Source organism: Miscanthus floridulus, chromosome 9, assembly GCF_019320115.1.
Source record: "Miscanthus floridulus cultivar M001 chromosome 9, ASM1932011v1, whole genome shotgun sequence".
In the NCBI taxonomy this organism is placed as follows: domain Eukaryota; kingdom Viridiplantae; phylum Streptophyta; class Magnoliopsida; order Poales; family Poaceae; genus Miscanthus; species Miscanthus floridulus.
The window spans coordinates 123351979-123366512 of record NC_089588.1 but is presented as its reverse complement, the minus strand read 5'-3'; the positions used below and the strand labels follow the sequence as shown (position 1 = coordinate 123366512).

General features: G+C 45.7%; 3 protein-coding genes across 3 annotated transcripts; 2 read left to right on the top strand and 1 right to left on the bottom strand.

Annotated features, from left to right (window-relative positions):
• Window positions 1-1216: 1216 nt before the first annotated feature.
• On the top strand, window positions 1217-2137 carry LOC136480817 (putative disease resistance RPP13-like protein 1). The gene has a single exon (XM_066478263.1). It carries the CDS (start codon window positions 1217-1219, stop codon window positions 2135-2137), a length of 921 nt encoding a protein of 306 aa, XP_066334360.1.
• Window positions 2138-3957: 1820 nt separating this feature from the next.
• Window positions 3958-5029, top strand: LOC136480815 (proline-rich receptor-like protein kinase PERK14). Its single transcript, XM_066478262.1, has 2 exons — window positions 3958-4162; window positions 4611-5029. Exons 1-2 carry the CDS (start codon window positions 3958-3960, stop codon window positions 5027-5029), a joined length of 624 nt encoding a protein of 207 aa, XP_066334359.1.
• Window positions 5030-7978: 2949 nt separating this feature from the next.
• LOC136480814 (uncharacterized) lies at window positions 7979-9832 on the bottom strand. The gene is made up of 2 exons (XM_066478261.1): window positions 8597-9832; window positions 7979-8107 (listed from the first exon to the last, which is right to left on the bottom strand). The coding sequence occupies exons 1-2, from the start codon at window positions 9830-9832 to the stop codon at window positions 7979-7981; spliced, it is 1365 nt and encodes a 454-aa protein (XP_066334358.1).
• Between the last annotated feature and the right edge of the window lie 4702 nt (window positions 9833-14534).

Sequence of the window (14534 nt, the reverse complement as noted above, 5' to 3'; positions counted from 1 at the left end):
GTAGAAGTGGTTGTTTGTGCTGGTAGGTATATGGAACTGATCACCTGAAAGATGTCGGGACGAAAATTATCAGTAAGTGTGGTGGTTTACCACTTGCTATCAAAGTGATGGGAGGACTGCTAAGTACAAAGTCCCGAAGCGAGGGTCATTGGGAGGCTGTTTTGAACCATCATGCATGGTCAGTAGCTGGATTGCCTAACGAACTGGACAACACGATCTACTTGAGCTATGAGGATTTGTCTCCCCAGCTGAAGCAGTGCTTCCTGTACTGCTCACTTTTCCCAAAAGGTACAAGTATTTGACAAAGTGTTGTGGTTCCGATGTGGATCAGTGAGGGATTTATCCATCCAGAGCACAGAAGTAGTACTTCATATGGTGATCAGCTAGAAGAAATAGCAGATGGGTACTACCAGGAGCTAATCATGAGGAATCTTATTGAACCAACTGAAGAATTAGCTCTCACTCAATACAAATGCACCATGCATGACGTGGTGCGATCTTTTGCTGAGTTTATGTCTAAAGAAGAATCATTGGTGGTACAGGATGAGCAAGATGGAGGTGGTAGCAGCCATAGCCATGTACATCGCTTGTCTATAGGATCAACCAAGTCAGCACTAGAATGGGAACGGGATATTATACAGAAGCAAAAATCAGTAAGAACATTAATTACAAATCTAGGAATTAATGTTAAGCCTAGTGACTCATTTGAGAGATTGTCTACCCTAAGAGTGTTTTTTATATGGGGTACTGATTGTGATGGATTGGTTGACTCTCTATGTCAACTAAGGCACCTGAGATACCTCCACTTCGACGATACAAATATATCCAGGCTACCTGGAGACATTCATAGGTTGAAGTTCTTGCAGCATGTTGTGGTTAATAGATGTCCACAGCTAGACCATCTCCCTAGATGCATTACACAGCTTTTGCATCGAAGAACTCTCAACATGTTTGGTTCCCATGAAAATGTTTTAATACCCAAGAGGTTTGGTCAGCTAAGAAATCTAAGAACACTTTATGGGTTCCGAGTACATATGGACATGGAGGTGGATGGGAACTGGTGCAGCCTGGAAGAAATAGGACCCATTTCCCAGATTCGGAGCCTTACTTTACATAATCTAGAAAAAGTTGCAGATAGCTCATTTGCAGAAATGGCCATGATTAGTAGCAAGGTGCACCTTGACTATTTGGGATTATATTGGATAGCAGCGGATTCATGGAATTGAGGGATGAAATCAATAGGCAGCAGCAGCAAAGAGTAGTGGAGGAGGTAATTGAGAAGCTGCGCCCTCCATCGAGCATACGACATCTAGACATGGAAGGATACTCTGGGTGCCGGCTACCATATTGGATGATGGTTCCAGCAACAGGGGCCTTTAAGAGCCTGAGGCATTTAAGGATGGACAACCTTGGCTATTGCAACCAACTACCCAACGGGTTGTGCCAGCTTCCTGCTTTGGAGGCACTGGTCGTTAATGATGCACCTGCGATCAAGAGTGTCGGGCCTGAGTTCCAGTCACCCTCCTCCCTGCCAGTGGGTGGAGGTATTGTCACCACTAGGTCAACCGCGGCTTTTCCTAATCTGGCAACTCTTCGTATGGCTGGATTGTGTGAATGGGAGGAATGGCACTGGGAGGAGGGCAGCGAGAGTGAGACTACAGAAGCTATGGCCATGCCTGCACTCAAGGGCCTCGTCATTGTTAACTGCAAGCTGAGCTCTCTTCCAGCAGGGCTCGCCAATAGCAGGAGGCATGCTCTAAGAGAACTGTACCTCTACAAGCTGGGCAACCTGACATATATAGAGAACTTCCCTTCAGTTGTGGAACTTCATGTATTCAACAGCCCCAAGCTGCAAAGGATCAGCAATCTCTCTAAGCTGCAGAAAATCAAGATCTTGTACTGCCCAAATGTGGAGGTACTACAAGGAGTGCCAGCACTTGACAGCATGGAGATGGAGGACGGCACCATGGAGACAGTTCCGGAATATGTGACAACAGTAAGACCAAGATATCTCAAGTTGACTTGCAGGAAGCAGTTGTACGAGTCCTTGATAACAGGCAGCAGCTCATCTGAGTACGACAAGATCAGCCATATCAAGTCACGCACTATCGACTACATTTCTGAAGATGAAGAGTGATTGCTCCACCGCCAGATCAGAAATAAAGCAAGTATCTATATCTATCTATATATAAAACTTTAAATGTGTGTCATTTCACTGTAGCTTTCACTGTTTATCGGCCGCCCCAGACTCAGATCATTGTAGATCATCAGCACCGGGTACCGGATCCTCGATGAACAGTTCCACGATGAAAAGTGCCCACCCCCATAACAAAACAGTAAAAACCGATAAGGAACAGTACAAACCCAATACGAAATTTTTTTTTCCCCTTTTTTTTCCCACCCTCCTTCCCACGCGAAGCGTGGGCACCCACGCTAGTAAATATATTGTTTTCTGTCGCAAGACATTGCACCTACATGTGCTGTCATAGTCCCTCGCGTAAGGGTCACTTGGTTCGTATTCTGAAGTAAACTTCATTTGTGCAGGTGACCTCCATTATGCCATCTTTGTTGTGGAGGTGGGAATGGAATCGGATCAGTGGGAACTCATTATCTCCGGCACGCAGATTTCAGTTGTGTACCATCTGCTTGCTGTTGCTTTGGCCAAAAATCATTTCCAGTGAGACACACAGGACTGACTCTGTACAACAGATTATTGCGTTGCCCTGGAGGACGCTTGGAATTGGAATTATAATATGGTGAAATTGTCCTTGTGTTCAGACTTTGGCACTAGTATTTTCATATCCTCTGCTTCTCAGCCCGCTTTGCAAGCTAAGGAAAATGTAACGGAGCAGATCACAAATCCAGCACCAGCAAATGGACCGGGAAATGGGAATTATTTTAGGATCAGAAGTCAGGAGATTATCAGCAGAAGGATACGTGAAAGAGGTAAAAGAAATATGAGCGGCAATGGATCCAACCAACAGTTATCAAGGAACAAGACTGGTATTTCACTAAGAAGACTGAAGGCTCCCTGGGAACAGCACTGTCAGACAAATAGAAAGTCATAATCCCTTCCCCGATTAGTTTTCTCTCTCCCTCTAGTTCTTCTCTCTAATTTCTTTCCTAGGTTTTTCCCCTAGTTGCTCAAAACTCGGGGACGAGATTACTTCTAAGTGGGGTAGATCTGTAACACCCTATGTTTTGCATCCATTTAAAATTCACTAAAAATTTGAACTTTTTGAAGTTTACAACAAATTAAAACTTGACCTATATATTTTCCGCGAAACCGTTCTCGAAAAACCCTTTTCAAAACCGTGCATCAAAATTCACCATATGCCTTCCACTTGCTTTTGGAATGTTTGAAATGCTCGTATGAATGATTATATGTGTGTTGCTCTAGGATTTATTTGTGGCACTGAAAGTATTTCCCTGAAACCCTTCCCTTATTTCTCTCCTAAAACCCTACACCATTTTCCTCCCGAAATTCCCTCCTTGAAATTCCCAAACCCAAAACCCCCTCTTGTAATTTTCTGGGAAATAGTGAAGCCATCTCCAATATATATACGCATATGTGTGTATGGAACTGAATATAGATATACATATATGAACACGTAAATGCATATTTACACCAGTATGTAAATCTATATATGCGTATTCAAATATTTTTAAATTCATACACATGAATAGATATATATGTGGAGTGTGGAGTCAAAACAGAAAAAGGAAAAGGGATTCATAATTGGGAAAGCCCTCTCGGGCTCCATCTCTCCCTCTCCTCCCTTCCCGGCCCAACCAGGACGCAACCGCGGCCCAGCTCCCTCTCCTTCTTTCCCTCTCTTCTCTTCCCGCCTGGGCCGGAACCAGCCGCGGCCCAGCACGGCTCCCCTCACACCCCTTGCTTCACCCCGCGTGGGCCTCGACCCAGTGCACCCATCGAGCTCGAGTTCAGAGCACGCGATGCCGAGGCCTGCAAGGGAGCGCTGCGTCCCTGCCTCCCTGCCTCCGTCGCGCTGCGTCCCTGCCTCCGTCGCGCTGCCGCCGAAGCCGATGAGCTGTCTTCCCACCTCAATTCGTCCCCTCTCCCTCCCTGTTGCGCCCCCTCCGCATTCTTCCCAAATCGGAGCGCCGCCGCCTCCGCATCTCAGGCCAAATTGGAGGGAAGGTGAGTTTCCCCCGACGTCTCCCCTCGATTTCACCCTTTTTCTCTTTTCCTCCCCCTCTGTGTTGCTCTGGCCACGTACATCGATATTTTAGATCAGTGAGTCATGCGTTATTTTTAACATTTCTATATTATCTAAGAGACTTTGGAAATGACTTTGATTTCATTTCTGCAGGGCATACAAGTGGTATAAGTTCAGGGGTGGACAATATGACCCCAAGAAAAAAATGTCAAAAGCTGAACGTGCGGAATAATTATCCAGTAATTTTAAATAACCATTCATATTTGTCTCATATATATATATATATATATGGAAAATCTTTTCTACTCCCTAGGAGTAGTTACTCCCACGTACGTGTGGGTTCCTGCACACGAGACCGCGTAAGGCTAATGGGCAGGTTATTATACAAGAGTGGACCCGTTAACAAAATTGATCGGTCCTATTTTTTAGCTATTGTTGTTGGATCTCACCGATACAGCTCGCTCATTTATTCCCGATCTCTACCAGCGTCGAAGAGACGGAGGCCTGCGGTAGCATTCCTGGCGACGACGGTGATGCAGCCCGACTGGCGCCGCGCGGCCACCCCTCCACGGCCGGTGCCCCGCCTAGATCTGCGCACGGCCTCTACATCGGTACCACCGTACCAGCTTCGACGTAGGCGCCGGACGTGCTCGCCACCGTGCTCCGCCTCTTCCTCCGATAGAAGCGGCGGCGGTCTCCCACCAACACCGATGGCTATGGCAGCGCGCGGCCTGATCCATGGGCACGACAGCCCCAAGCTGCTCGTTCCCCAACCGCCAGCGCGCGTCCCCGCCCCTACCCCGACCCGTGGCTACGCAATGTCGCTCCCCTTCCCCGACCTTCGGTGAGGCTCGGCAAGGCAAGGGCGGCGAGGCCGGTTGGGAGATGGCACGTCCTCTCGGTCGTCATCCTCCCTAGCGGATCCGACCTCGACTTCTGCTCCCCTCTCCTATTTGTGCCGGCTGCGACGCCCCTCTCCTCCTCTGCCGGTGGCGGCGCCGGTAGGGCCCTTCCCATGTCGGAGCCGGCTGCGAGATGCCCCTCTCCTCCACCACTAATGGTGGTGGTGACCTGTTCCCCTACTGGATCCACAGCAATGGCGGCGGACTCCCTAGGCCAGCTCTACGCAGTGGCGGTGGCGGTATCCATGGTGACAGCTCCTCATCGCGCCTGAGTTACGGTAAAAGGCACCGCAGCGTCTCCGGTCAAGAACCATGCGAGGAAGACGATGGATGCAGCGGGGAAGACGTCGGAGCCCCTTGGAGAGCCGGGGAAGACGAGGCGAGCTAGGCTCCCCCTCGACGGCACCCACGCGCGCGGAGGCCGATGGGAGGATAGCACACTGGCGCTGGCGGCGCTAGGGTTCAAGGACCACAGCGGAGGACGGAGGCCGACGTAGAGGATGGCACGGGGATGCGGACGGAGGTGCACAGCCACGGAGGAGGAGGACGGTGATGGATGCAGCGAATGGCGATGGGGGCGGCGGCGGATGGACCTAGGGTTCCGCTCCGCGTTCCCGTCGACGTCCAAGGCACGGAAGGAGGACGAGAGCACCACGGCGCGGAGGACAGGGGCGAGGACGGGCACGGTGGCGGCGGTTGAAAATTTGGGCAGCCCTCCGGGGTCGAATTGAAACCGAGGCGGAGGACTTAGGCGTTTTCGGGATGGTGTAGGTATATATAGCCAACTATTAACCGTGACGGGCCCTTTAAGACCCTGTCACGGTTAATATTAACCATGGCGGGCCCTTTGGGATGCCCGTCATGGTTAATCTTAACCGCGGCGGGCATGTTAGGTTGCCCACCATGGTTAATGTTTTGCAATTTTTACAATTTTACATAGATATATAATGTTTTTAAGCTTTCATATTATACAATAATGCATGTTAACTTTTAATTAAATGTTTTTAAGCTTTGATGTTATATAATAATGTTTCCATGGATATATTAATTATATGTTTCCATGGATATATTAATTATAAGTTACAACTTATCTTGAATGGAGTCCAATACAATATGTATATTACAAAATGATGCATACATATGGTTGGCATACATATCATTTTGGTGCAGGCGCTTTCATGGTCCTCTTCTGACCGTCGGTGCGGGCCCAGGGCATCGTCCTTGTCTTGTTGAATCGGTCCTCGATGGCCTTGATCTTCTTTGGATGATTGAAAAAAAGTTGGAGCTCGTCGTAGTTGTTGTATTGTTCGGGGCTCTGGACCCCATCAGCTCCCACGACCCGCTGCTTTCCCGACACAACCACGTGCCTTTTAGGTTTCTCTGGATAGACATAGTAGGCTACTTGTGCGACATCGGTTGCTACTACCCACGGATCATCTTTGTAGCCGATACTATGGAGGTCCACGGTAGTTAGCCCATAACCGTCAACTGCAATCGCTTTTGGATTGACCCACTGGCACCGGAAGACGGTTATGCGTAGGTCTTGGCCATAGTCAAGTTCCCATATTTCTTCGACCTGCCCAAAATATGACGTCCTCTGGCTCGTGGACTCGTCGATGCCGTCGTATCGAACACCGCAGTTCTATGCCGCACTCTTCTTGTCCTTCTCTTTCATGTGGAACCTGTACCCCTTCACGTCATAGCCTTACCACGTGGTGATTTGGGTGGACGGGCCTTTCATAAGCTTCTTAATTGTCTCCGAATCTTCCTCTGATCCTTCAAGGGGTATGTCCTGCTCTTTGAGCCACCCAATAAAGCTGTTCTTGTGATGGTTCTAGACCCAGTGCTCCATGACCTGCCCATCATGTCTGCGTGGATCTCCTCCAGGTGCTTTTCGACGTATTTCTCCATGCTCACTAACTGATGAAGGATGCTGTAATGAGCTTGTTGCACCGTTTCGTTTGGTACATCGGTGCGTACTTTTTGGCCCGTGCACCCCATCCCTGAGGTTCTGCCTTCGTGGTGATGGACAGGCAACCCAATCACCCTCCCATCTCTTATGTATCGCATACACTAGTTCACGGCCTCCTCCGTTGTGTATGCCTCGATCTTAGAGCCCTCCGGGTAAGCGCGGTTATGGACGTATCTATTGAGGGTGGACATGAACCACTCGTACGTCCACATCTGGTGTAGGTACACAGGGCCTAGTTGCTGGATCTGATCGACCATGTGCATCATTAGGTGTGGCATAATATTAAAGTAAGATGGTGGAAAGCACATCTCGAGCTGGCAAAGGGTCTCCGCGATGAACTCCTTCAGGGCAGGCAGCTCAGCCTTATCAATGACCTTCTGGGTGATGCGGTTAAAGAAGTATGACATCCGTGTGATGACCATCTTCACATACTCTGGACGGATAACCCTCATCACAATTGGTAGGAACACTGTCAGCATGACGTGGCAGTCGTGTGAGTTGTAGCCGGTCATTGCGAGGTCTTTCATGGAGACCAGGCTCTTGATGTTGGAAGAGAAACCGGTCGGCACCTTGATACCCCTAATCAATTTACAGAAAGTCGTCCTCTCGTCTTGCGTTAGGTTGCAGGCCGCGCCCGGGATATTGACTTTACTGTTTTGAGCCGGTATCGGGTAAAGGTCCGGCCTGATGCCCTGATTAACAAGATCCAACCGTGACTTGAGACCATCCTTCGTCTTCCCCTTGATGTCCAGCAGGACACCAATCGTGCTTTCGAAGACATTTTTCTCTAAGTGCATACAGTCGATGGCATGGGGTGTATTCAGTGTTTTCCAGTATGAAAGGTACTTGAAGAAAATCGACTTCTTCTTGAAAGGAACGGCGGCGAGGACTTCCTCCATCTTGTCCCGCTTTTGCTTCCTTGTCTATTTTGTTGCCCCCTCTTCTGGTACCTTCTTCTTCTTTCCGAACTCCACCTGATCCATGTCCTTGACCATCTGATAGACCTTTTCCCCCCAACTAGTCTGCGCTGGTTGATCACGCTGCGGCTCGTCCTTATTGTCAAAGTATTTATTCATAATACTCCTTCTATACCTGTGATTTCTGACAAGGAACCATCTATGCCTCGTGTACACCATCTTATTGGATCCCTTAAGGTAAGTGTAGCAGGTCCCGTCGATGCAAATTACGCAGCCGGTCTTCCCTTTGATCTGCCCTGACATTGAGAAGAGACCGGGGTAATCCGTGATGGTGACAAAGATGATTGCTTTTAGGGTGAACTTCTCCTTGCTGTATGCATCCACCATCTGGACCCCAACATCAAATTGTATCTTCATTTCCTCCATCAACGGCTCCAGGAACACATCTATATCGTTGCTGGGCTGCTTCGGTCCAGAGATAAGCATGGTCAGCATAAGGTACCTACGCTTCTGACATAGATGGGGAGGTAGGTTGTACATGGTGAGGACGACAGGCCAAGTGCTGTGCGAGCTGCTAAGCTCACCGAACGGGTTCATCCCGTCGGTACTTAGCGCAAACCTTACATGCCTTGGCTCCTTGCCAAACTCTGGGTAGGCCACGTCGAAATCCTTCCACTGCTTGCCATCGGATGGGTGCCGCAGCATGCCATCGTCTTTCAGGCGGTCAGCTGATGCATGCCAGGACATGAGCTTGGCATCCTCCGGGTTCTCGAATATTGCACGCAGGCGATCGGTCACGGGCAGGTACCACACCGAAAGTGCTGGACTTTTCTTGTGCGTGTAACCCTCTTCTTCCTTGTCCTGCTGAGCCGAGATCTGCTTGGTCGCATTGCTCTTCTTGGCCCCCTTCTTCTTCTTCGGACCACCCCGCAAGCCTCCCCCGTCTTCCGCATCCACGCGACAACCAGCATTTTTCTTGTACCGACTAAAGCCGCAGTGCGGACAACTAGTCAAATTATCATACTCCTTGCCATGATATAGGATGCAGTGGTTAGGGCATGCATCAAACTTTCTAAGCTTCATCGCCACATGCCGGATTAGCTTCTTCGCCCGATAAGTATTGGCGGGCACCTTGTTAGCCGTTGGGTACGTGGTAGCAAGGTAACTTAATAGCTCATTGAAGCTAGTGTCAGACCAACCATGCCGAGCCTTCAACATCAACATATGGAGGTTAAAACAGAGAGCCGTGCACTCCTTCGGACAATCGCTCCCATCCTTATAGAGAGGATCAATTGCCGCCTGCTTCATTTCTCTAAAATTCTCCAACCACTTCGGACTACCAAACACAACGTCGTCTTCATCGATGTGTTTGACTAAATCCTCAACAAGCTGCACATCCTCGGGCCCACTCACAGTTGCCTCCTGACCATCACCACCGCTAGCGTCTTCGTCGGCCAAGTCTTGGATTACATCCTCAACCGTGATGTAATCACGAGAACCATTGTCGCTGCCGGCTGGCGCAGCTGCTGAAGATGATGATCCGGGTGCTCCTACAGGATCGTCCTGATTCACCGATATAGCCGTCGGCGTCGGCGTCGATGCGCTCACTCCAGATGCACCGCCACTCGTATCTACTCTTTCACCATGAAGAGTCCAGACCGTGTAATCCTTCACGAAACCATACATAATCAAATGAGATTGCACAATTGGATCTGAGTAGGCTTTCAAGTTCTTGCAGCGAGAACACGGACATATGGTTGCAATCCGCTTCAATCTCTCACGGTGCCTTTTTGCAACAGTAATAAACTTCCTCACTTCATCCAGGTACCGTGGATCATTCACTCTATCCAACCCGTACATCCATTCGGACCTGTCGATCATACTTGCCAACCTTACACACACAAGCAACAAATAAAGAGAAATTATTAGAAAAGAGAAAAAACCTTCATCCATAGTGTAGTACACACATAGATCCAATAGCCTAAATGATGGAAAAGAGAGAGAAAGAGGATATGGGAGGAGAGAGAAGGGTGGGGAGAGAGCCATTCTCCATACTCAAGCATTTATCCATACAAAACTTTCATCCATACACAAGATTTTCTCTTCCCACCATGAATGGATCTAGATCTAGATCTAGAACTTGAGCAAAAAAAGAGGAAAACGAGAGAGAAGGGTGGGGAGAGAGCCTTTATGTACCTTTTGTGTTGTCCTTCTCCCCCAAATCCAAGGCCTAAACCTCAATTTAAAAAGTTTGTCAAATTTTAGGGCAAAGCCTTCGCCCCCAAGTGTTGGAAGAAGAAGACTCGTGGGAAAGAAGAGGGGGCTGGCTGTTGGTTATATAGGGAAGGATTAACCGTGGCGGGCTTTTGCATGTTGCCCGTCACGGTTAATCACCATTAACCGTGGCGGGCTCCTTATAACGCCCGTCACGGTTAATGTATTAACCGTGACGGGCAGGTTACATGGGCCCGCCATGGTTAAAGTTTATTAACTGTGACGGGCATGTTAGGTCGCCCGCCACGGTTAACCTATTAACCGTGACGGGCGCCTGGGTGCCCGGGTGGCCAGTCTGGCCACCCAATAACCGTGACAGCCACGTCTTGTGCCCGTCACGGTTAATACTAGGGGGGTGTCACGCAAAATGAATCCTGTAGTAGTGATGTGCTGCCCCGTTGTTGGATCTAGGGGGTGGCTATTTTTTTCTGCTCACGACTAGAACAGATGTGTGCATCTGTGCGTACAAATCAGGAATGGCGGCTGCTAGATTTGTTTTTCTGATCGATTTTCTTTGTTCAAAGTACAAATGAGTTTGGTTGATTTTGGTACAAAAATTCATGTAATGTACATACTCATACTTCGTTGAAAAAATTAATATACCACTGAGTATATGTACATACTCTTCCTTCTCTTAGCATGTATACTCGTCGCCATGGAAAAATGTACATACTCATACTTCATTATAATACCACAGAGTGACAGAGTATATGAATACATACTGTTGTTGTTTTGTATATCACGTGAATGTATGCACATATATATACCTCGATCGTGTGGTTTAAGTATGCACATGTACTATCTTAATCTTAGCGTATGTATCCATACTCCATTCCATAGAGTATGTATATATACTCTATTCTAAAAAGTATGTATATATACTCTATTCCAAAAAGTATGTAAATATACTCCATTCGAAAAAAAATATGTGTAGATACTTAATTCCAAAGGAGTATGTATAAATACTCTATGGTAAAAAACATGTACGGATATTCTATTTAAAACATAATGTATAAATAATATATTTTAAAGGGAGTACACGGTACTCCAATCTGCAATTCCGATATTTTCTCCTTGGTGGGATTCAAACGTGGCATGCAAAAGCCATCTTTCCTATCGGATTTATGATGCACCCGTTAGAAGGAGGGAGTAGATACTCCTGGGAGTATAAAAAACTCACCCTATATATGGAAAATCTTTTCTACTCCCTAGGAGTAGTTACTCCCACGTACGTGTGGGTTCCTGCACACGAGACCGCGTAAGGCTGATGATATATATATATATATATATATATATATATATATATATATATATATATATATATATATATATATATGTTATTTAGGACCTAAGGTTCTAAATAATATTTAGAGCGCATGTCTTTTTACGGTTGTGAAATTGATTTTTGCGGTTAATATTGATCGCATAAATCTTTGTACGGTCACGGGATGAATTTTTGCGGTTAATATGTATCACATGCCTAGCGCGAATTATTGTTACGGAAAAAGAATTACGGTTGCATGCTGTAGTGCTCTAAATACTTATTTAGAGCCTAAGGCTCTAAATAGCGCTGTCCTCTCTCTCTCTCTCTCTCTCTATATATATATATATATATATATATATATATATATATATATATATATATATATATCAGTATGGATTTCTAGTAATAATATAAGCATTGCACATATATAGCTTCCATAGTAACCCACTATGGTTAGAAAAAAGTAGAAACTGTTTACTGAGGATCCCAATTGCACATATGAAAAATTGTCTTGTGATGACAATAAGAAAAATATGAAATCTGTTGCAACATTCTACTTTTTTATACATTCAATACCATCTACCCTTGCTAGAGATTGCCACTAAACTTGAAACATGCACTTATTAATACTTTTCAATTCTTATATAGTGTCACAAGCAAGTAACTGTAGGTACTATGTGTGCGAGTTTCTCAGACAGAACGGGAGGTACACCAACAACGCTAAAAAGTAAGTAATAGTCATATGTGAACTTTTGTCTTACTATTCAGCCTCTCCGTTTTGGTTAGTTAAGTGTACCATGGCTTGATTTTTGTGCAGGTGTACAAGTGTGATAAGACGGACAACCCCTTTCTAACGCAAAGCTCATGAACATAGTACATGACTTCAGCCGGTTCATCATGAAAGTAGTTCACAAAGATGGAAAGTATTTTGATCACAATCAAGAGATGGCTAAACCAGAGTACCGAGATCTCATTGATGTTGCCAGGCTAGAGCTACACCATGATGATTATTAGAGAAGTCATCGGAACAAGCTATCTATGAGTGGAAAACTTTGTTGTATATATAAACATACTTGGGTGTGATGACTTAATCTGCCATTACTCTTATTATGCATGGAGAAAAGCCTGTGATTTATTCTGTGATTTATAATTGTCTGATATATTATGTGGTTTATATTCACTGGTGGGAATATTTGGCAGCAATTTTGAATTTTTAAAATTTTTACAGTGGCGGCTTCTTTAGCTTAACCGCCTGAGAAAAAAGGAACTCCAGAGGCTGCTTAGTTAGCTTAACCGACTGAGAAAAAGGAATTCCAGAGGCGGCTTGATAAAACGAACCGCCACTGTAAAACGAAATTCACAGGCGGTTGCTTGTGAAGACCCCCCTGTGCAAAGAATATTATCACTGGCGGTTCTTTTACAACAACCGCAAGTGTTAACACATATACATCGGCGGTCACTTATTAGACCACCTGTGAAAATGGAATTTCCATAGGCAGCTAGCGTAACTTAACCGCCAGTGTAAACAATTTAGCACTAGCGCATCTTAACTAACCGCCTGTGAAATTCATTTTTTCCATTGGCGGAACCGAGCGCCGCATATACAAACCCCTCTGGAACGGCCAGTACAATACTCCGCTGTACTAGTGTGAGCCCCTGCGCTTTTTGAAAGTTATTAGTTATTATCTAGTTAGGCGATCAGAATAAAGTATAGCGCTAGCCAAATAATGACAAAATAGGATATATATGTGGTGGAGCAAGACATTTGTGAGTCTGGTGTCTCCTTCGAGATCCTCCATGTACCTAGTGCACTGAATCATTTGGCAACCTTGTGGTCTAATATAGCACAAACAAATAATTTAATTAAATAATGGCACATCTATGAGCAATAAAACACTCAAATAACCCTAAGCAGAGCACCAAGAGGTAGACTGCATTTTTAGAAAAAGTTGGGTATTAGTTTGGTATTTTTGTGATTTAAAATGTATTAGTTATGAATTTTAAGATATCAAACCAGATTTTATTATTTTTAGAAAAAATATATATATAGTAAAAACCACAGTTGAAACCATCTAGATGGCCAAATTTGTCCGGTTGTCACAGTTTGATGGTAAAAGATATATGGTTTTAGAGTTTAGTGACTCAAATCAGACTTCGGCTATTGTTCGATGGTAAAAAATGGACTTCTTTCAATTTTTTTTATCTATGTGCAAAATCAAGTAAAAAAAAGGCAAAACAGGGGAATTATGTGCCGCCTTGTGCAACAAGGATGGCCCATCACGGCGCGTGAAGACCTACTTCAGCCTCAAACAACTCGAAACCGACTTCCCGATATGTCTCCATAACCAAGCTATGCATGCCAAGCTAGGCGTGAGCCTGGCTTTTCATCATTTCTCCAAGAAAACAACAAGAAGATAATAAGGACGATATGCATTTCAGCATTTCTTGAAAGTGCAAACCGGTTCGTTGGCTTGCTAGGACCTGTCATCAGTGATGTAGTGTTTCTTGGCTGAGATTATTTTACTAGGTCTAGGTGACATCGATCTTCAATAAAACAATCAGCCGCACCCGCTGGTATCTTTTGAGCTGTAACAATAGAACTCAGTTCGCCCATATGTGTGATGCATGAGGAAACTCCAATGTGATCCTAGCTAGTATATACTGTGATCCTCCATACGTGTCCAAACAAGACATTCGGCATAATACAATACTAGCATTGAGCGCGCTGTAACAATGAAATTAGGCTTGCTTTACTTTCTCCGAACATTATTAAGCCAGTCTCATGTTGAGTTTTATGGCATTAAATTTTATGCCACGTACGTCAGCAATTTTGCTGACTTGGCAAGGTCATTTATGAGAAGAGTTTTATCAGATGTGAAAAGAGTTTCATCCCAATGACACTCAGATGGTATAGTTACCTAGTTCTCAATCTTGGTAACTGTGCAATAAAATTGTGCGCTGAGACTAGCCTTATTATATTGCCACATTGCACACGTCCTGCTTTGATTTCTCCAAACATTCTTG